Source organism: Cebus imitator, unplaced genomic scaffold (genome assembly GCF_001604975.1).
Source record: "Cebus imitator isolate Cc_AM_T3 unplaced genomic scaffold, Cebus_imitator-1.0 Scaffold524, whole genome shotgun sequence".
Classification (NCBI taxonomy): domain Eukaryota; kingdom Metazoa; phylum Chordata; class Mammalia; order Primates; family Cebidae; genus Cebus; species Cebus imitator.
This window is the reverse complement of record NW_016107839.1, coordinates 714,950-736,461: the sequence shown is the minus strand read 5'-3', so window position 1 is coordinate 736,461 and position 21,512 is coordinate 714,950. Positions and strand designations below refer to the sequence as shown.

Here is a 21,512-nt window from a genome sequence, read left to right as displayed (position 1 = left end):
ATTACAGGCTTGAGCCACCGCGCCCGGCCCCTTACTAACTTTCTATACAAAATTTTTTGTTAAAGCCTGAATGGTTCTTTTCATCGTGGCCCTGTCCTTGCTCCGGTATCTGTAATAACCTCTTGTCTTCCTCCCACACTGGGACCTAAACCCCCAAACCGCACCCACGAACCAACAGTAGGCGCTCCATGAATACTCAAGGGGGGTGTCACCCTGTAGATAACGGAGCACGAACCCGAGTCCCACTCGGTGGAGGAAGCGGCTCTGCAGAGCTCAGTCCCTTTAGTCCCCGCAGCCTGTGTGTTGCCCTCCAGCCGGCAGAGGGCGCGCGTTCGCCGCCGGGAAAGCGGAAGCGCGTGTGCGCTCACGGCCGAGGGGGCGGGACACGCTGGCAGTCTCGCGATAACTGCGCAGGCGCGGACAAGAACGGTCTTTTCCCGGGATCCGGCAAGATGGTGAGTGTTGCGATTTGGCGCGTCTACCCCGAGCCTATCCGGCTCCATCCGACCTCTGACTGTCCGCGGGAGCCGCAGGACGGCCGCGTGGCCACGGTGGCCTGCTCCGGACCTTGGAGGCGGCCAGATGTTGGGGTGTGGGGCGGGCCCGGTGGGTGTCGGGACGATGCGGGGCGGGGGAGGCCTGTCCGGGTTCCCGTAACCCGGAGCCGCGCGTGACCCCGGGGGGTGGTCGAGGCGGTGTGTCCCCGTCGGGTTTCTGTGCGCGGGGTCCTCGTGCCCGGTGGCCCCGGGTGGTGGGTGTCGGGATCCCGCTGACGCCGGACCCGCGCCCGCGCAGGCAGAGGTGGAGCAGAAGAAGAAGCGGACCTTCCGCAAGTTCACCTACCGCGGCGTGGACCTGGACCAGCTGCTGGACATGTCCTAGTAAGGCCGGCCGGCGGGGCCGGGGCGGGGGTCGCGGGCGGGGGTCGGACCGGGGTCCCAGCGCCTCCGCCGCGGTGCGCGGGCACAGCCTCCCCCCGGCGAAGGACTGAGCCTGGTTGTGCGCCCGGAAAACTGTCGAGGGTTTTGCTTATTTCCACCTGCCCCGCTTTGTTACCTTCTCCGCGGATTAGGTGGAGCGCGCAGCCACCGGCTGTAGCCCACGTGTGTTAGAATAACGGGCAGCGTTAGAGTCCGTGGATTCTAAGGCGGTGGCAGGCGCTGGCTCCTTTTCAAGCAGGGTAGGAGGAAGCACCTGGCATGCAATTTTATTTTATTTATTTATTTTTTTTGGGGGGACGGAGTTTCACTCTTGTTACCCAGGCTGGAGTGCAATGGCGCGATCTCGGCTCACCGCAACCTCCGCCTCCTGGGTTCAGGCAATTCTCCTGCCTCAGCCTCCTGAGTAGCTGGGATTACAGGCACGCGCCACCATGCCCAGCTAATTTTTTGTAGTTTTAGTAGAGACGGGGTTTCACCATGTTGACCAGGATGGTCTCGATCTCTTGACCTCGTGATCCACCCGCCTCGGCCTCCCAAAGTGCTGGGATTACAGGCTTGAGCCACAGCACCCGGCCGGCAATTTTATTTTTTTATTGTCTTTTCTGGGATGGAGTCTCGCTCAGGCTGGAGTGCCATGGGGCGACCTCGGCGCACTGCAACCTCCGCCTCCCGGGTCCAAGCGATTCTCCTGTCTTAGCCTCCCTAGTCGCTGGGATTACAGGCGCGCGGTACCACACCCGGCTATTTTTTTGTATTTTTAGTAGAGACGGGGTTTCGCCGTGTCGGCCAACTGGTCTCGATCTGTTGACCTCGTGATCCACCCGCCTCAGCTTCTCAAAGCGCCGGGATTCCAGGCGGGAGCCGCTGCACCCTCGCTGCCTTCCCATGCGTTTTTTAGGGGCCTTTGGCCGGAGCCGTGCGTTACAGCACCTTGTCTGAGGCTGTAGCCTCCGGGCCGCTTGTTCCCTCTGAATCGCTGCAGTCACGGTGGCTCTTGCATCGGAGGGGCGTGTCGCACATACTGGCGGGGGTGCCAGAGGGACTTGGCGTGTTGCTTTTGGTCACTACCATGGTCAGTGACAAATCCAGTGCCGCCATGTCCCTGGAGAGAGCCAGGCCTTCGTTCACGGTCCCCCGGAGCGGGCGGGGTCGCTGACACCTATGTGCCTGGTGCACCCTCAGCGAGCAGCTGATGCAGCTGTACAGCGCGCGCCAGCGGCGGCGGCTGAACCGGGGCCTTCGGCGGAAGCAGCACTCTCTGCTGAAGCGCCTGCGCAAGGCCAAGAAGGAGGCGCCGCCCATGGAGAAGCCGGAGGTGGTGAAGACGCACCTGCGGGACATGATCATCCTGCCAGAGATGGTGGGCAGCATGGTGGGCGTCTACAACGGCAAGACTTTCAACCAGGTGGAGATCAAGGTGCGTGGGCCGTCCCTGCGGGCTGGGCCGCCGCGGGGGTGGGGACATAAGGTGCCTGCGGCCGTTTCTGCGCGCTGGGCCGGGCCGGGAAGGTCGCCTGACGCCCAGCTCTCCTCTTCGCCTCCCGCAGCCTGAGATGATCGGCCACTACCTGGGCGAGTTCTCCATCACCTACAAGCCCGTGAAGCACGGCCGGCCGGGCATCGGGGCCACTCACTCCTCCCGCTTCATCCCTCTCAAGTAGTGGTTCTGTTAATAAAGGCGCACAGACCTCCCGGCCTGCGCGCCTGTCCTACTGACGTACAGATCTCCCGGCCTGCGCGCCTGTCCTTCCGCCGCACAGATCTCCCGGCCTGCGCGCCTGTCCTTCCGCGTCTGGGCTCCGGGAGGGGCCCGGGGCTGGTTCCCGTTCTTGCTGTGAGGAGGTTCAGGTTGGACATTCAGGGCTGTGTGTGAGTGCTGGGTGGGTGGCCTCTTGGTGTCTGAGGCTGACGCCTGTGCGCCCAAGCCCAGGTGTAGCCCTGTCCCTTTGGCCCTCAGCGTTCCTTGCCTCGGGGCAGCTGGCTGGCCTCATGCTGTCTTTTGGGAGCCGCATGCAGAGGGGGCCACTCCTGGGCTCAGTGCAGCCCCTCCGCAGGCCCTTCTGGCCTCTCATCTCTTGTTGGGGGAGGGTTCCCTCGGGAAGCAAAGCAGAAGCAGGAACTTTGGGGCGACCTGAGCCTGTCCCATCATCAGCCCGCCCAACTCCTCACAAGCTCCTGACTCTACTCACGCCATCCTGCCGGCTCTGCCCTCCCAGCAGGCTCCATGGCTGCAGCCAGCTTTGTCCTTCCAGCTTGGGGTTTCATGTCCCTGGACAGAGCAGCATGTCTCGTGGCTGCGGCTGCTCCTGCACCATCCATGGCCTGACCAGACCTGCCCCCTTCACACAGGATACCTGAAAGAGCAGGACAAGGGGGCTGCCGTGTGTCTGGGCTTGGGGTGCCCTCCAGCCCTTTGTGGCCTCCCTAATGGCTGACCGGGGGTGGCAGAACATGGCAAGAACTAACTTGGGTTCAATGCTGGAGTCGACCTCAGCGGAGGCGGGAGGTGGCGACTGCCCACTAAGCGTCTAGCAGGCCAGTGGGCGATGGGGGCCTCCCCTTGGGCAGTGGATGGGGAGGGGTGAGAGCTCAGCCAGGCAGGTGGGTTCAGGGCAGATGTGAGGAGCCCCCCTTAGTTCAACCTCAAACGCCCCACAACAACCTCCTGTAGGCCCTGCTCTGTAATGTGTCTTCCCCCTTTTTGTATTTATGGTGATGTGATCACGGCTCACTGCAACCCCAACATCATGGGCTCCAGTGATCTTCCCACGGCCTCCCAGTGCGGCGATCGTGGGCGTGAGACCCTGCACTTGGTTCTGTGCTCAAATTTAAACATAATCTGCAGCTGAGCGTGGTGCCTCGTGTGAACCTGTAAGCACTTTGGGAGGCAGAGGTGGGCAGATCACCTGAGGTAAGGATTTCAAGACAAGCCTGGCCAACACGCTGAGACCCCATCTGTACTTTTAAAGACAAAAAAATTAGCCTAGCTGGGCATGGTTACGTGCGCCTATGATTCCAGCTATTTGAGAGGCTGAGGCAGGTGAGTCACTTGAACCCAGGAGGCAGAGATGACACTCTAGCCTGGGTGAGAAGAGTGAGACTCTTGTCTCAGAAAAACAAAAAAAGGAGCAGGTGTGGTGGATCACCTGAGGTCAGGAGTTAGCGCAGACCAGCCTGACCAACATGATGCAACCCCTTCATTAAAAAAGTTAGATACAATATGCTGATGTTGTTACTTCTCAATTTGGAATCAAGTTACATCACATAGAAAGTGTGGGTCACTGTTTTGATCTGATTGGGAAAGAGGTGGGTGGAACAGCTCATAAGCTTGGGTCCACTGCAGCTGGAGACCCTCACCCCGCATACAGAGTTCGGGGGGTACTGGGAGCACCTGTGACCTACCTGGCTGGTGCAGAGGGGCCCGCCACTGGGGCACTGCGCTGCGCCTGGCCGTGGCTCTCGAGCCCTACCCTGCACTGCACGCATTGGCGGGCCCCGCCAGGAAGTACGGAGGCTGGGGAGGCCACTTGAGGGCCTGGACCTTGCTGGGTAGTCAGAAGTGGAGGCGAGTCTTGCTGGCAGCACCTGAGAGATACATGGAATATTTGAAAATTCGCCTGTGGGCTGCCCTGAACCCACCTGGGCTTCAAATGAACCCTCAAGACTTTGGAGGGTGGTTTAGCCGCTTGGTGCAGCCTTAGGCAGGGCAGTGGAAAAGCCCCTCAGGATTAGGACTGTCCAGAGGGCTCTGGGCAGCCTGGCCGGGTTCACTTCAGCCTCACAGGCCCACCCCAGGTCCAGCTTCAGGAGATGGAGGGAACGCACGTGCAGGCAGGGTTCATTGTAGTCTCAGTTGTCAGCATTTGGAATTGTTTTTGTTTTTTGAGACTGGGTGTCACTGTGTCTCCCAGGATGGAGTGCAGTGGCACCATCTCAGCTGACTACAACCTCCGCCTCCCAGGTAAAAGTGATTCTTGTGCCGCAGCCTCCCCAGTAGTTGGGATTACAGGCATGTGCCACCACACCTGGCTAACTTCTGTATTTTTTTTTTTTTTTTTTTTTTTTTTTTTTTTTTTTTTTTTTTTTTGGGGGGACGGAGTTTCACTCTTGTTACCCAGGCTGGAGTGCAATGGCGCGATCTCGGCTCACCGCAACCTCCGCCTCCTGGGTTCAGGCAATTCTCCTGCCTCAGCCTCCTGAGTAGCTGGGATTACAGGCACGCGCCACCATGCCCAGCTGAATTTTTGTATTTGTAGTAGAGACGGGGTTTCACCATGTTGACCAGGATGGTCTCAATCTCTTGACCTCATGATCCACCCGCCTCGGCCTCCCAAAGTGCTGGGATTACAGGCTTGAGCCACCGCGCCCGGCCTAACTTCTGTATTTTTAGTAGAGACAAGATTTCACCGTGTTGGTCAGGCAGGTCTCGAACTCCGAATCTCAGATGGTCCGCCCACCTCGGCCTAGCAAAGTGCTGGGGTTACAGGCCTGAGCCTCCGTGCCTGGCCCAGAATTATTAAAAATGAAATTGTTGAGGTGTTAGGAACAGGTGTTTAAACCTCGTATACAGGAATGGATGCCATGCTCAAACGCAGCTTTATCTGAGCATTGGAAGTCAAACCGCGGTAGTGGTGCACCGGGGTGCCCAGTCTTCTCAAGGCCCCATTACCAGGCTGATCTGCAGAGCAAATGACATGTAGGTGAGATGTTTGGGGCCACGCCCGTCGCCATCCGGAGGCAGCCAGCTGGCAACAAGCCCCAGGCCCCTGCCTGAAGAAAGCGGAGTGGGACCCGGTTCAGGGCTTCATCTTGCTTTTGCAGAGCTTACGGGCACCCGGCTGTGTGCCCATTCATACCTATATTCTGAGAATTCACTGGCCCTTTAAGTTTCCTGTCCATAAATGCCCTCCCTGCACATGGCACGGCCTGGCCAGCACGTGTCTGCTCGGTCTTCAGGGGCGGGGTGGCTGCTGATGGCTACTTCCCTTGGTTTTCTGTAGCTGGAATCAGGGAAAATAAATTTTCGTATTTAAAGCAAAAAGATACTCTGCCATCTCAGACACAGGCACACCTTGGCAGCCAGGTGGTGCTCTAGGTCCACCGCATTTGGGGGGCATCCAGGAGTTGGGGTGGGAGCCTCCAACTGGCACTGGGGTGCCACTGCTGGGCACTGCTCCTAACGCAAGGCCCAGGCTCTGTCCTTAGGTTTCTCTGACCACATCTACGCTTTTTTGTGTGTCTTTGAGACAGTCTTGCTCTGTGGCCCAGGCTGGAGTGCAATGGCTCGATCTGGGCTTACTGCAATCTGCCTTCTGGGTTCAAGCGATTCTCCTGCCTCAGTCTCCCTAGTATTGGGGACTACAGGCGCGTGCCAAGATGACTAATTTTTTGTATTTTTAGTAGAGATGGGGTTTCACCATGTTGGCCAGGCTGGTCTTGAACTCCCGACCGCCAATGATCTACCCGTCTCAGCCTCCTGGGATTACAGGCGTGCACGCTTGTTTCTATCCTCTGATCCCACACCCCGCCCCAGAACCTGTATGGCCTCTCCCAGACCTGCCAGGTTCCATACATAACGTCCCAGGCAGCCCCGTCCTCATTGGGCACCGGTCTGGCCCTGGCACTGCCGGTCAGCTGCCTTCAGTCCCTGTCCTGGTTCCCGCCGCTTGGCACATGCCCGCGGCGTCCCGCCTGGACGGCACTTTACAGTGGACACGGCGCCCTCCCTTGACTTCTCAAGCAGGAGCCCTGCGTGACCCCGAAGCCTGCAGGCCCTGCCACGTCCCCGCCGGCAGCGTGGCTCCCTCCCAGCTTTCCGGGTTTCAGCTGAGGCACCTGCTGGAGGCGGCCTGCCCCGCCGCCCCCCTAAAGCAGCGCCCCTTTCTCCTTCCGCCGCTCGATCTTTGGTTTCCCGGGACTTAGCACGATTCACAACACGCCTCAGCTCCGTTGCAACCTGGCTGGGCCCCATCTTCCGACTCTGGACCCGCGCAGCCGCCAGTGGGCGCCCGTGAGCCTGGAGTCGGGCGCGGCCCTGCTCTGCCCACAGCCCATCTTCAGCAGGGCTCCCACCTTCCGCAGGGCCTGCGCGACCTGCCCGGGACCCTCCCTCCCTGCCCTCTCCCCCACGCCACCCAGGGCTGTTCGGCCTCCCCAGCAGCTCCCTACGCCCTGCCCGCCCCGCTGGCTTCTCTTCCCAGCCCGCTGCAGTCCTCGTTCTTGTTAGCTTCCCAAGGGCAGAGGTTTTGACTTTTGGTTCATTGCAGGGATCCCAGCACACAGCAGGTGCTTAATAAATGCTTGTTAAATGAATGTCTGCGTGCGGTGTCGCCCCCTTACGGCGCCCCCCCTTCGCCCAGCTCCGCTCTCGGCAAGCGATGTTTGCGCAGGTGATTGCTGAATGACTAATGAACTTCAGCGCGCCAGGCCGTGCTGATTCGGGGGTGGTCACGAGCTTCCGCAGGTCACGAGTGTCCGTGGGCAGTAGACCACAGTTGCAGGGCGCCACCGCCTCTGTCCCTCCGCGACCCCCATTCCCCGTGGGACCTCTCGTGCCCCGCCCCGACCGAGCCTCCGCCCGTCTCCTTCCGCCGCATTCGAACTCCCCAGCGCGGTCCGACCCGTTCCCTCGGGCCGCTCGGCCCATGCAAGTCCCCTCCCCTCTCTCCCGTTCCTGGATCTTCCGCAGCCTCGGTCCCGCGAGACTCCCAGCCCCCGAGCGCCTCCAGACCCCACGGGAAGCCCTCGCCCCTTTCGGGAGGAGCCCCGCCCCAGACGCACGGAGTGACCCCTCCCGCCCCTCTCCGCGCAGGCGCAGGGTAGACGGGGCCGCGGCCCGCACCCCCACCCGGGCGGCCGAGAGGCGGGGAGCGGCTGGTCCGGGGCGGCCGCGGCTCCATGGGGCTCCTGGGGCTCCTGAGCCTGCTGCACTCGGCCTTCTTCGGGGACCAGGTAGGGCGCGGGGGTCGGGCCGCTGGGGAGGGCTCCAGGTGGCGCGGGAACGGGGCGGGGTCCACACCGCGGGAACGCCGGGCGCGGCGGCGGGGGGCGCACGAGAGAGCGAGGGCTGCAGAGTCGGGGGTCTGGTGCAGTCGCCGTGGAGACGGTTGTCGGGGAGACCGCCTCGGGAGGTTGGCGGGGCTGGGAGCCCCTCTCTTGCGCCGCAGCGACCCCCCCCCACCCACCCCGGGTCTGCGCAAGCGCAGGGCTCGCCCAGCCCAGCCCTCGGCCTCAGCGGGAGACCCTCGGACCCCTCCTCACTGCGGCGACGCCGAGGCTGCGCCCGCTGGGTTGGCGCGGGCGGCTGCGGGGGCATCCTGCAGAGGTTGAGCCCTGCGCGGGGTGGGGGCGTGGGCCACGCCCTGCGCCTCTTTGGGCCTCAGTTTCCCCTTCTGGGCGCGAGCGTATGGCCTGCTTTGACGTTCGCCGCGGCTGCTGTTCGTATCCGTCCGTTCCCGACCCCAGCGCGTCAACAGCATCCGGAATCATTCCGCATCTGACGGCTGTGACATGCCCCATTGAAGGGGAAACTGAGGCTGGGAGTGCAGCGGGGAGCCCAAGGTCACGCCTCCAGCAGGGCTGGAGCCTCGTTGCGGAGCGGAGGCGCCCGCAGAGAACGCGGCGGCGGGGCCGGGGAGCTGTCCGTGGTGCTGACGGAGACTCACGTCTGCCGGCTCGCCGCCGGGGAAACTGAGGCCCACAGCGGCGATCAGGCTTCGAGGCGCGGCCTGGACCGGCCTGTCCCACCCCTCCCCCACCTCCAGTGGCCTCCTCACCGGTCAGGGCCCTGCCCGGCCACCCAGACCGCGACAGGCCTCTGTCCTCCCTCGATGACCTGGTGCCTTCAGGCCCCGCTCGGTCCCCACCCGGCTCCCAGTGGGGGCCTTCCCTATTTCTGCCCCCAGCCCCTGGCACAGAGGAGACATCAGGGGGCGGGAACAGCTCGAGGTCAGACTCAGAGGGCTCAAAGACACTCCAAGAGTGAGCCCTGTGCCAGGCTGAGGGCTTGGGGGGAGGTTTTTTCACAGGCTGGGCATGGGGAGTGACCGTTTGGTGGAACTTCCCCTTTAACCCAGCAGCAGTAGGGGGCGTGGAGGACCCCAGGGAGGAGCCTGCGAGGGGGTTTTGGGCTAGGTCGCCAGTTCCACAATGGGAGAGGGGGGAGGCCTCTCTCAGCCTTCTGAGGTCTAGGGGGCTGTGTGGGGGTTCTTCTGGCAGTAAAATGTCTAATGTCTGAGTATGGCTGTGGTTCAAGGATTTACAGGGTCTGGGATTTTAGTGTGTCGGACGTTTGTTCAGAGGCGTAATGTTCTGGAGATTTGGGACCAAGGGCACCCTGTCTTGGGGTCTCAGCCCTCATGTACCCTCAGCCCTCATGTACCCTCAGCCCTCCAGGTCCTGGCCACCTCCAGCAGGATAAGGAGGGAGGCTCAGAGTCACTCCGGAGGCCTGGTTGGCACTCAGGGGTGAACCCAGGCAACATGTTCCCCAGCCTGGGCCTCAGTTTCCCCAGGTATATAAGGACAGGGCTGACCTTGGATCCCCCAAACCCCTGCCTGAGAGGGGCCCGGGGTGCTGAGACATCTGAAACTAAACAGGGAGGTGTGGCTTAGTTCCACTCGGGGGAGAGGCAGGGATTATCCAACCCACCCCCCGCCCATTTAACAAGACTGGAAACTGAGGCCAGAGAGAGACATGCCAAGGGTTACACAGGGACTGCAAGGCTGAGCTGAAGCCAGGGCCCCGGGCTCTGCATCCCCCACCCCATTCCAGCCTCGACCTGCCCTGCCCCGACTTGCCCTTGCCAAGCCCCACCACGCGCCGTACCCCGTGGCTCCAGCAGACACCCCCCGTGTCCCAGGCACGCACGGCTCTTCCCTCAGCCTGGAACTACTCTCCTCTGACCACCGCTGTTCACTTCTCTGGGCAGCCTCCCAGGCTCCAGAAAACATCCCCTGTGTCAGCCTAATGCATTCTCTCCCCAGACCCAACCACGAGGGACAGCTGTGTGCAGCTCTGGGGACTCCCACACAGCGGGGCATAAGTGTTCTCCGTCCCTGACAGTGCCAGCCCAGCCCAGGGCCTTCAGGTCATCAGCTCAAGGCCCAGCAGGAAACAGCACGGGTCCTCCCATGCCTTGGCTGCAGGGCCTGGAAAGCTCAGACCTTCACACACTCTCCTGTCATTCCTGCACCAGCTCCTGCAGAATCTTCTGCCTCCTCCCCATTTTACAGATGAGGACACTGAGGGTTCAGCCGTGAATGATTTGCCCTGGCTGCTCAGCCCAGGGGGGAAAAACAAAACAAAACAAAACAAAAAACAAAACAACAACAAAAAAAAAAACACCACGTTTTCTGGACCCCCGGCCGCCTCCTTTTCTGTGCTGTGAGCCTGTTTCCAGAGCTTTAGAAAAGGCTGCACCAAGCTGCAGGTTTCGGCTCTGGGTGTTAAACCCTCAGGTAGCCTCCAGGGACCCATGGAGGATCCGGGACCCTGGAGAAGGGGACTCCTGGGATCCCTGGCCCTTCCCTCCTCTGGCCTTTGGCCCATGAGGGTGAATTAAGTGTGTGACTAACCAGGGGCAGAAACACATGGAGACAGAGATGGAGAGAGACTGAGGGAGACACAGAAATAGAGGAATGGAGAAAGAAACAGAGTTACAGGAGGACCTGACCCTCTTCTGGGGAGACCGGGAGAGATGTGGGGAGATGTGGGGTCCCAGGTGCTCCCCAGTGGGCTGCCTCTCTTCCCCTCCCCCCTGCTCAGCAGGCAGGACCCTCAGGGAGCTCCAGCCTGGACTCGAGCCCTGTCCCAACCTGACGCATCTGCTCAAGGCCAGGCTGGACCTGTGGGGAGGGGGCAGGCCTGGCCCCAGCCCAGCCACTATCCTGGGAACCCCTCCCCCGCCAAGATGCTGATGTAACATCCAGGATTTGATATTTTACTCTTAAATTCTGCAAATCCAGACGCAGGAGATTTTAAGAGGCCATTGCACCCTGCAATCAAGTGGGGGACATAGAGATCTTGGTCCTCGGGGCGCCCCCTTCCCTTGGGGGGTTTCAGCCCCCACCCCACACAGTCCCTTAGCCCGCGAGGAGGCCCGACGCCCTGCAGCCGCCGCCGGTCCCCGCCCCGGGCCGCCATTGGCTGTTGCCATGGCACCAGCCCGTCTTCCCGCGCCCTGATTGGCTGTCTCGCCCGCATCCCGCATCCCGCATCCTCCCCCCGCTGGCGGTGGTCTCGCCCAGCGGTAGGAGCAGCGGCGCTGCCTGTCCAGGCCCGGACCGGGCTTTGTCCGCCCCGGAGCCCCTGCCCGTGCCGCGGAGACCCCGGAGCCTGTGCTCCGAGGCCACCCCGGGCCGGGATTTCCGGTGGGGCCCGCGGAGCTGCGCAGAGGGAGGAGGCCCCACACCCGGGCGCCCCGCCACCCCAGCTGCAAGTAAGCGGGTGTGTGTCCTCGGGGTGGAGGGCAGGGGGCGCGAGCTCCGCCTCGCGTTGAGGTTTCCATTGCCCGTCAGCACAGACTCTGGGCCCTCCATTTCCCCAGGGTGGGAGCTGGAGGGGAAACTGAGTCCCGGTGAGTTGGGCGTCAGCGTCTCTGCATCCGGTCCTGCGCACACACCCACTCGTGGGCTTCAACACCCGGACCTCCAGGAGGTGATCGGAGGGAGGGATGGACAGCCCTCGGGACAGGCCTGCTGTGCGTCTTAGGGGGTGTTGCTGCACCTCTCTGGGCATCAGTTTCCCCCTCTGGAAAGAGGGGGTTTGGAATAAAGGAAGGAGAAGGGCCCCTTTGGGCCTGGCTTCCCACCCCTGGGCCTCCCTCCTCTGAAATGCAGCCACTCTCTTCTCAATACGACCAGCCCCCAGCCATGGTGCCTTCAGGGAGTGATCTCTCAGGAAGGCCCCCAGGAAGCTACACGATGCAACCTGGGCGTGAAAGGCAGGCAGGAGGGCTTCGTGGAAGAAGGTGTACTGTGTGGGATGGCAGGAGTTAGAAAAGGTGATCTGGCCAACTGCACATGCTAAAGCCTGTGAGAAGAGAACCTCCAGTTTCCAAGTGACTCGTGGTGTACATGGAGGAGTTAGAGTTTATCCTGAGGGTACTGGGGAGCCATGGGCGGTGTTTGAGCAGGGGAGTAATGAGATCTGACTTGTGACATTTCAGGCTCCCTCTGGCTGTGCACGAGGGATTGTGGGAGGCCAGGAAGAGGCTGATTGGAATGTCCTGACAGAGGGGTGTCAGGAGCTCGGGGAGGCACGATCCGCTGGGCAGAGGTTGGAGGGACCAGCTGTCTAATGAGGGCCCAGAAGTGACCACCAAGTGTGGGGAGAGGGAAGGTGTCCGGGGCTTGACTTGGGCCAGGTGAGAAGAGCCATGTAGGGGAGGCCTGGGTTTGGGGAGCAGGAGGGAGATGCATGTTGCTTTGCACTTCATCTGCTCTTTCTGCCTGGCTGGGCATGGCATGATGACCTCAGCTGGAACACGGGGCTCCAGTCAGACCCCAGGGTCTCCCTGCATATGGCCCCCAACCCCAGGCCTGATCCCCAGTGGAGACCCCAAGAGCCTTGGACATCATCGGATCAGGATGGGAGGTGACGGCTGTGGTCCTCAGGCTGCCAGCCTCTGCCACCTGATTTCCAGTCCCTGTGCCCCTCCCACCCTACCCTTGCCCACTTCTGCCCTGCGGGTTTCTCAGAGAGGCAGCCCGAGGCCGGAGGGGGGCGGGTGTCGAGGCCTCCAGCTTGGACTTCCAGCGCCTCCCAGGCAGGGTCTGGGTGCCAGTGATGTCATGTTCCCTTCCTTACTGGGTCAGTTTCCCAGGGCCTCGGTTTCTCCCTCTGGGAACAGCTGACTGGTGGTCCCTAAGACTCGGGACAGACCAGGAATGAGCCACATGACATGGTGAGGCACGCACTGGGTCCCCTGAGCAGGCGGGACAGCCTGACCCCGTCTTCCCACCTGGGACTGAGCCCCCTCCCCTACTCCTGTCCCAGCTGTGTCCCTGGTGACATCAAGGTGGGAGGGGAGGGGATGGGGGGCATCTGAGGGTCAGAGAATGAATGACAGGTGAATACATGTGTGTGGCCAGGTGGAGGAGGGAGGGGAGGAGCAGGTGGGCCAGCCAGGGCCGGTGTGAGGAGGGGGCTCAGGCTGGCAGGGGGAGGTGGCGGAGCATGGGCTGCCATTGGTGCATCTGAGACAAAGGCGGAGGGAGGAGGCGAGCGCTGATGGGAAAGGAACAAAGAGGGAAGGGGGGCGTGAGGGGGGCTCAGGCGGGAGGGCCGAGCCAAGGGAGGAGGCACTGGCCAGCTGGACAGAGGGAGGAGGCCAGGCTGGAGCCAGAAGGCAGAAGGCAGCCAGAGGCACAAAGAAGCTAGTAGCACTGGCGCAGCCAGGGGATGGCGCAGCCAGCCGGGGCCAGCTGAAGGCTGCACGGAGGGTTCGGGCCACGCAGGTAGCCACTCTGAGCCCAGCCGGCGATAGCGGGGGCGTGGGGCTGCTGGGGCGATGGTGGTGGGCTGGGGTTCCTTCGTCCGGCCGTTTCTGCACATCTTGGGTGTCACCCACTGACCTTCATGGTGTTTTTATTGTTCATCGGCAGGGCCCGCTGGTGGTCCGTCTGCCCAGTGTGTCTGGCTGTCAGCCTCTAGGCAGGCTGTGCTTTTGTGGGGGAGGGTCCTGTCTGTCTGTCTGTCGCCCTCTCTGGCTGTGAGCCTGGGGGTGCTGGGCTGGCCAGTCGGCCCACTAGGTTAGGCGGTCCCAGCTGTCTGTTTGTCGGGCGAGCTGTTAGGATGTCCTAGAGGCTGGGAAGGAGAGGCCGTCTGTCCGTCAGTTGGACGTTCAGGTGTCTGTATGTGGACCCTCTGTCTCCCATCCGGGCCACCTGTCTAACTTCACCTGCCCCTCTGTGCCCCGGATTCCCTGGACAGCACTGCCTGGGCCTGTACTGGTCCACACCAGTGACTCCTGCTTGGGAATCCCAACCCAGCATCAGGCAGGAGGGCTGGGCCTTAGGTCAGGGGCCATCCGGAAGGGATCACGGCACCCTCCCCCGACCCTCAGCTGAACCCTCTGACCCTGTGATTCCAGACACTGCAGGAGCTGAAGATGACGAGCTCCGTGGCGCCCTACGAGCAGCTGGTGCGGCAGGTGGAGGCCTTGAAGGCTGAGAACAGCCACCTGAGGCAGGAGCTCCGGGACAACTCCAGCCACCTGTCCAAGCTGCAGACAGAGACGTCGGGCATGAAGGTGGGGGCCTGCATGGAGGAGGTGGCTCGGGTCCCAGGGGGTGGCCTCCGGCAGCCCAGTGCAGTGGCCAATGCCTCCCCACCCTCTTTCCCTCCCCTGCAGGAGGTCTTGAAGCATCTACAGGGGAAGCTGGAGCAGGAGGCCCGAGTGCTGGTGTCCTCGGGACAGACGGAGGTGCTAGAGCAGCTGAAGGGTGAGTACTGGGGCCACGCCCGGAGGGAGCGAGGGAGGCTGGGGGGAGAGGCAGGCAGGGCCGCTGACCTCCGCCCTCTCTGCCCATCCAGCCCTGCAGATGGACATTACCAGCCTGTACAACCTCAAATTCCAGCCGCCTGCCCTGGGCCCGGAGCCTGCCGCCCGGACCCCCGAGGGCAGCCCGGTACATGGCTCCGGGCCCTCTAAGGACAGCTTTGGGGAGCTGAGCCGGGCCACCATCCGGCTGCTGGAAGAACTGGACCGGGAACGGTGAGTGCACGTGGGACCCGGGCCTTGGGCAGCCAGCGCACGACTCCGCCCCCGGTGGGCTCTGCCCTCTAATTCGTCCACTCGCATGTGGCTCCGCCCATACCCCACACGCCCCACCCACTCGCATATGGCACCGCCCACCGAACAAACCCCGCCCACCTCGAAGCCTCTTCCCCGCATGGCTCTCCGCCCCCTCTACGGTCGGGCTGACCGCAGCGGGAGTGCAGAGGATGGGGAGGTCCCTGGCTGAAAGAAAGGCTCCTTGGCGACGTCTCTAGGGGTCCGGGACACGCAGGCGTCGCTGGGGACCAGGCCGCGTCCAGTGCCAGGGTTCAGCCAGGCCTGGAGCCAGAGGGGCTCAAAGCAGTCTTTGTAGAGAGCTAGCTGTGACCCAAGAAAAGTGGGCTCAGGGCCAGCAGAGGGAGGCAGGGTCTGGGCACCCTGTGCTGCTCAGCCCGGTCGTGTGGGGTCGGACGCGGCCATTGCAAGAGCAGCATGGAGTTGTCTGTGCTCTGCTGTGGGATCTCAATCAGCTCCCCTAAACCCTCCCAGCCTGACTCCTGCCTGTAAAATGGGAGTGGCCGTGTCTCCCACGTTAAGGGACATCTCTGTTGCACCTGGGGCACTTTGAGCCTGAAGCTTCTTTGTAAGTTGGAGGGAGGTGAGCAAGTATGGGAAAAGTGTTCGAGGCAGAACAGGCTCCCTCAGTCTATCTTCAAGGATGAGAATTTCCAAAGGAATTGCTTTCTCCTTTTTTTTTTTTTTGAGACGGGGTTTTATTCTTGTTGCCCAGGCTGGAGTGCAATGGTGCAATCTTGGCTCACCACACCTCCGCCTCCCGCGTTCAAGCAATTCTCCCTCAGCCTCCCGAGTAGCTGGGATTACAGACATGAACCACCATGCCCGTCTGATTTTGTATTTTTAGTAGAGATGAGGTTTCTCTATGTTGGTCAGGCTGGTCTTGAACTCCCGACCTCAGGTGATCTGCCCACCTTGACCTCCCAAAGTGCTGGAATGACAGGCGTGAGCCACGGAGCCAGGCTGACCGGCTATTTAAAAAATTATTTTCTTTTTAGAGAGGGGGTCTGGCTGTGTTGCCCAGACTGCTTTCTCTCCTTTGAGTTAATTGTTTGCATCCGCCAGTTAATTTCAGCACCCCCGCTTACCCTAGCGTGGGGAGCGCCACGGGAAAGACATTGTCTTGCTGCCTGCTAGACTTGGCATACAGTGAGCGCCAACAAGTGATGACGAGCATCAAAATAAACAGCACATATACACGGGGCCGCCCTCCCTGACCTTCTCCCCAGGTGTTTCCTGCTGAATGAGATTGAGAAGGAGGAGAAGGAGAAGCTCTGGTACTACTGTCAGCTGCAGGGCCTGTCCAAGCGCCTGGACGAGCTGCCGCACGTGGAGACGGTGAGCAGGCTGGGGAGCCAGGGGGCAGCGCGCCCGACCCACCCCGGGCTTTGGGAAGTGGCGTGGGGAGGAACGCGACTCAGCCCCGGCGCCCCTCACCGTGGCCCTCCCGCTCTCCCCAGCAGTTCTCGATGCAGATGGACCTGATTCGGCAGCAGCTGGAGTTCGAGGCCCAACACATCCGCTCGCTGATGGAGGAGCGCTTTGGCACCTCGGACGAGATGGTGCAACGGGCGCAGGTGCGGCGGTAGGCGGGGTTCTGTGCCAGTGGGCGACTCGGAGTGCAGATTATCATGGGCGGGGGCTGGGGTAATGGGAGGAGTTTTAGGCCTCCTGGGTTGGAGGGGTCTGTTTCAGGAGGCGGGGCCAGAAGCTGGAGGTGTTGGTGGGTGCCCAGAGGCGGCTCAGGGCAGAGCCTGGGCACAAGGGTGGTGCGACGGGACAGTGGCTGGTGGCGTGGCCTGTGGGCAGGGCCAGATGGGTGGGGGGGTAGGTGGGGCCTAGAAGGACTAGGTCTAGGTTCTGGGTGGAGCCCAAGTGAGAAGTGGGAGGAGTCAGAGCCTGGGATGGGCTAGATAGGGTGGGAGCTAGAAGGATGAAGCAGGGATTTAGACGGTGGGTGGGGTCATATCTTAGGGGGCAGGGCTTAGGGTGCAGGCAGGGTTGGATCAGGGAGGAGGCAGAGTCAGTGTCCACGGCGAGGTCATCCCAGGAAGAGGCAGGGTCAGAGCTCAGGATGAAGTCATTCCAGCTGACATCATCCAAGGGAGTGGCAGGGTTGGGGCCCAGGGCAGGGTCATCCCAGAGAGCTGCGGTCAGAGCTCAGGGCGGGGGTCATCCCAGGCAGAGTCAGAGCCCAAAGTGGGGGTCATCCCAGGGAGAAGGTGGGATTTGAGTCGGGGGCGGGGTCATCCGAGGCCGAAGACCGGGTCAGAGGCGGGGGTGGGGGGCGGTCGTCCCAGGGAGAGGCAAGATCAGAGCCCAGGGTGGGGTCATCCCAGGGAGAAGGTGGGATCTGAGGCGGAGGCGGAGTCGGAGCCGGGCAGGGTCAGTCCCAGCCCTAGTCCTGACATTCTCCTGAGCAGATCCGCGCCTCGCGCCTGGAGCAGATTGACAAGGAGCTGCTGGAGGCACAGGACCGAGTGCAGCAGACGGAGCCCCAGGTACTGGGTGGGGCGGAGCCAGGGCCCAGGGATGGTGTCGGCCCAGACAGAATGGGACTCCTAGGGTCCTGCCTGCCCCCACCCACATCATGGGCGAGCAGCTGGCATCAGCAGATTGGGTGCTTTTTGGGGTGCTCTTGGACTGTACCCCTGAGCCTGGTGCTCTCCGGCAGGCCTTGCTGGCAGTGAAGTCGGTGGCGGTGGACGAGGACCCCGAGACAGAGGTCCCCACACACCCAGAGGATGGCACCCCTCAACCAGGCAACAGCAAGGTGAGGGGGAGGGTCAACCGTGAGGTGGGAGTCAGTTGTCTGGGTTGGGGAGGATCGGACCTGCGTCTCCGCCAGTTGTGGTGCCCTCCCATGCCTCCATCCAGTACCCCCTCAGGTGTAGGAAAGCCCCCCTGGAGTGCAGCTCATGGAGAAGCTGGGGGCCTGGCGAGGTGGATGGGGAAACGCGTCCCGTAGCTGGGGCCAGGGGGCACTGTAGATATCCCAGTAGAGCCCCTTGGCTGTGCACGGCCACCCTAGGAATGCCGGGTGAAGGGGGTTAGCCTCCTCCCTGGGCCCCGATCCGTCCCCTAGCTGTGCATGGGGCTGCCCTTGGTGTGGGGCAGGGACAGGGATCCGACCAGGTTTCCAGGTGTCCGGCGGCAGGTGAGGGACCCCACCCTGACCCTGACCCTCCCCTCCCCCCAGGTGGAGGTGGTCTTCTGGCTGTTGTCCATGTTGGCGACGCGCGACCAGGAGGATACGGCGCGCACGCTGCTGGCCATGTCCAGCTCGCCGGAGAGTTGCGTGGCCATGCGCCGCTCGGGCTGCCTGCCGCTGCTGCTGCAAATCCTCCACGGTACCGGCACCGAGGCCGGGGGTCGCGCCGGGGCTCCAGGGGCGCCGGGCGCCAAGGACGCACGCATGCGTGCCAACGCGGCGCTGCACAACATCGTCTTCTCGCAGCCGGACCAGGGCCTGGCGCGCAAGGAGATGCGCGTCCTGCACGTGCTGGAGCAGATCCGCGCCTACTGCGAGACGTGCTGGGACTGGCTGCAGGCCCGGGAGGGCGGGCCCGAGGGAGGCGGAGGCGGCGCCAGTGGCGGTGAGTGCCTGGGGTGGGTGTGGGGGTGGGGGTGCCTGCGCGGTTAACGCCAGCCAGGACTTCCCCTGGGGATGGGGCGCCTAAAACCTGCTGCCTACTGGAGTTGGAGGCGGTTGACGTCAAAGTTAACGTAGGGGCTGGGTGCTGGTATTGACTCTCACACCAGTAATCCCAGCACTTTGGGGGGCTGAAGCAGAATTGCTTGAGCCCGAGAACTGGAGGCTGCAGTGATCCGTGATCACGCCACTGCGCTCCAGCCTGGGCAACAGAGGGAGACCTTGTCTCATAATTTTGATTTTTTTAAAAAGGAAAGGGGCACAGCTGAAAGGTGTGCTCCAGGAACCGCCTCACGTCCCTTCCAAGCTGAGTGAAGGAGGCCACCCCTTCATCCCATCTGAGGCTGGGAAAAGAAGTCTCAGCTCCGCAGCCGTTTGCAAAGCTGTGGGATTCTTCAGGCTTGGGGGTGGGGACTTTTGGGAGTCACCTTGGGACACATCTCAGGAACAGGGGGTCTGATCTGGTCCCTTTCCCACAGCCCCGGTCCCCATCGAGCCGCAGATCTGCCAGGCCACCTGTGCGGTGATGAAGCTGTCCTTTGACGAGGAATACCGCCGTGCCATGAACGAGTTAGGTGAGTGCCCCCGCCCCTCTGGGGAGCCGTCCTCCAGGCCCCCAGCAGGTGGTGTCTCCTCAGCTGCTAAGGGACAGAGGCTGGGTCCTCTGAGCTTGTGGAGTCAGGGACAGACTCCCTGGAGTCACCCAGCACCTATTGTGAGTGGACCGTCATTCTGGGCCCTCTGTCCCCATGAGCTGCCTGTGGCCTCCCAGTTTGGTTCGAGGCCTCTGGGGGTGGCTTTCAGCCACAGTTTCCCTGGGGCTCAGAACAGGGAACAGCAAAGATACAAGATAGGCACAGAATCGGAGCTGTGGGTGGTGTTTTATGTTTGGGGACACATCTTTTTGTCAATATAACAGTAATCGAGGCAGGATAAGGCTGCTCACAACTGTAGTCCCAGCACTCTGGGAGGCTGAGGCAGGAGGATCACTTTAGCCCAGGAGTTTGAGACCAGGCTGGACAACATAGTAAGACCCCAGCACTATTAAAAAAACAACTAGTCCCAGCTACGAGGCTGAGGTGGGAGGATCTCTTGAGCTCCGGAGGTCAAAGGTGCCATGAGCTATGATCGTGCCACTACACTCCAGACTGGGCAACAGACGCAGACCCTGTCTCAAAAACAAAAAATCTTCAGGGCCATAACTTTTTTCCAAATATTTTTTAAATTTTATAGAGATGGGGGTTTCACCAAGTTGGCCAGGCTGTGCTCGAACTCCTGACCTCAGGTGATCCACCCGCCTCGGCCTCCCAAAAGTGCTAGGATTACAGGCGTGAGCCACTGCACCCGGCCAACTTTTGGTTTTTTTGGTTTTTTTTGAGACAGAGTCCCACTCTGTCGCCCAGACTAGAGTGCAATGGTGTGATCTCGGCTCACTGCAACCTCTGCCTCCCAGGTTCAAGCGGTACTCCTGCCTCAGCCTTCTGAGTAGCTGGGATTATAGGTGCACACCACCATGCCTGGCTAATTTTTGTAATTTTAGTAGAGACAGGGTTTTGCCAGGTTGGTCAGGCTGATCTCGAACTCCTGACCTCAGGTGATCTGCCCGCCTTGGCCTCCCAAAGTGCTGGGATCACAGGCGTGAGCCGCTGTGCCTGGTAACTTTTCGTCTTCACAAATTCAAACTCTGTCCTCATGAAATATTTGCTGCCCATCCTATCCCCAGGCCCTGGCAGTCCCCTGTCCCCGTGAATCTGATGGTTCCAGACCTCCTAGGGGTGGAATCACCCAGGATTGTCCGTTCATACCTGGCATCTCCCACTGAGCGTGACGTCCTCAAGGGGCACCCATGTCATAGTCTCTGTCAGAGCCTGGCTCCTTTTTTTTTTAAGACGGAGTCTCGCTCTGTCACCCAGGCTGGAGTGCAGTGGTGCGGTCTCAGCTCACTGTAACCTGTGCCTCCTGGGTCAAGCGATTCTCCTGCCTCAGCCTCCCAAAGTTCTGGAACTGCGGGTGGAATGGGCCGCTGCACCGGGCCAAAGCCTGGCTCCTTTCTGAGGCTGTGCGAAGTCCCACCGTGAGGATGGGCCACGCTGGACCGACACATTGTCCTCCGATGGACGGTCTGGTGGCTCCCAATCCTGGCTGCTGGGACTCGTGCTGTGTCAACACGGTGTACCCGTTTCACTCTGGAAGTTTTCTGACACGGCCCCTAACTCAGCTCCCCTAAGGGCATCTCCACTGACCCGCCCCTGGCCTGAGAACACATTTGCCTCCGTCTTCTTTGAAGGGGAGAAAAGTCACAGCCCTGTGCTGGGGACACAGCTCTCCATCTGATGGTCTTGCGGGGGATTATTGGAGGACTCCCCTAAGGCACCTATCACACAGGGCAGGGAAGAGCATTCCAGGCAGGGGGAGCAGCTGCAGAGGCCCAGCGGCTGGAGGAAGTGCGAGCCAGGCTGCGGGCTGCAGGTGGCAGTCACAGGGCAATGGGGGTACCCCTGTGGGTTTGGCAGCAGGTTGACACCATACCAGCTCCTGGAGGAGGGCTCAGAGTTGAGCCTGGAAGGGGGACTTGAGAGGGCAGGTCTGGGGGTAGGAAGGGCATCTGGGCAGGGGCACTAGGTGGGCACAGGCTGGGGGAAGCAAGTCAGGGTTGTCCCCGCTGTCTGCCAACCTCCCTGGGTCCCCACAGGCGGGCTGCAGGCCGTGGCCGAGCTGCTGCAGGTTGACTACGAGATGCACAAGATGACCCGGGACCCACTGAACCTGGCGCTGCGCCGCTACGCGGGCATGACCCTCACCAACCTCACCTTCGGGGACGTGGCCAACAAGGTGCCTGGGGCAGCGGGTGGATGGGGCTGGCTCGCTCCTCCTCCAGGCTTGCAGGGGTGAGCTGAGCCTCCTTCCAGCTCATCCTGGCCTTGAAACAGCCTGGGAGCTGGGGCCAGTTGTCCCCAACTTAGACAGGCAGACAGGCCCAGAGTGAGGTTGCGGGGGGGCGGCGGGAACCCATGCCGAACTTCCTCCGCCCAGCCATGTCCTCACAGCTGCCCTGCTGCTGCCTCTGTAGAAAACGGGCCTCGCCGGGCGCGGTGGCTCACGCCTGTAATCCCAGCACTTTGGG

At 61.8% G+C, this 21,512-nt stretch overlaps 2 protein-coding genes across 3 annotated transcripts in view; both read left to right on the top strand.

The window, feature by feature from the left end:
• Positions 1–349: 349 nt before the first annotated feature.
• On the top strand, positions 350–2,633 carry RPS15 (ribosomal protein S15). Of its 2 annotated transcripts, none has more exons than XM_017514442.2 (4): positions 350–455; positions 796–881; positions 2,124–2,358; positions 2,489–2,633. In XM_017514442.2, exons 1-4 carry the CDS (start codon positions 453–455, stop codon positions 2,600–2,602), a joined length of 438 nt encoding a protein of 145 aa, XP_017369931.1. In that variant the 5' UTR covers positions 350–452; the 3' UTR covers positions 2,603–2,633. The 2 variants fall into 2 exon arrangements, with proteins under 2 accessions (XP_017369931.1, XP_037589353.1); XM_037733425.1 differs by having other exon boundaries at positions 386–455; positions 800–881.
• Positions 2,634–7,751: 5,118 nt separating this feature from the next.
• APC2 (APC regulator of WNT signaling pathway 2) overlaps positions 7,752–21,512 on the top strand; it is a 23,723-nt gene continuing 9,962 nt past the window's right edge. The window contains exons 1-11 of the mRNA XM_037733444.1: positions 7,752–7,892; positions 14,035–14,193; positions 14,296–14,386; positions 14,478–14,658; positions 15,966–16,074; positions 16,197–16,313; positions 17,160–17,237; positions 17,411–17,509; positions 17,936–18,332; positions 18,868–18,963; positions 21,081–21,276. Coding sequence (XP_037589372.1) covers positions 7,839–7,892; positions 14,035–14,193; positions 14,296–14,386; positions 14,478–14,658; positions 15,966–16,074; positions 16,197–16,313; positions 17,160–17,237; positions 17,411–17,509; positions 17,936–18,332; positions 18,868–18,963; positions 21,081–21,276 — 1,577 coding nt within the window. The 5' untranslated portion in view covers positions 7,752–7,838. The remainder of the gene's footprint in view (positions 7,893–14,034; positions 14,194–14,295; positions 14,387–14,477; positions 14,659–15,965; positions 16,075–16,196; positions 16,314–17,159; positions 17,238–17,410; positions 17,510–17,935; positions 18,333–18,867; positions 18,964–21,080; positions 21,277–21,512) is intronic.

Bases quoted from the DNA above. Each gene is read 5' to 3' on its own strand.
- RPS15 (XM_017514442.2), top strand. The intron at 882-2,123 runs GTAAGGCCGGCC...GTGCACCCTCAG, and splicing joins CAGCTGCTGGACATGTCCTA to CGAGCAGCTGATGCAGCTGT. The intron at 2,359-2,488 runs GTGCGTGGGCCG...CGCCTCCCGCAG, and splicing joins TCAACCAGGTGGAGATCAAG to CCTGAGATGATCGGCCACTA.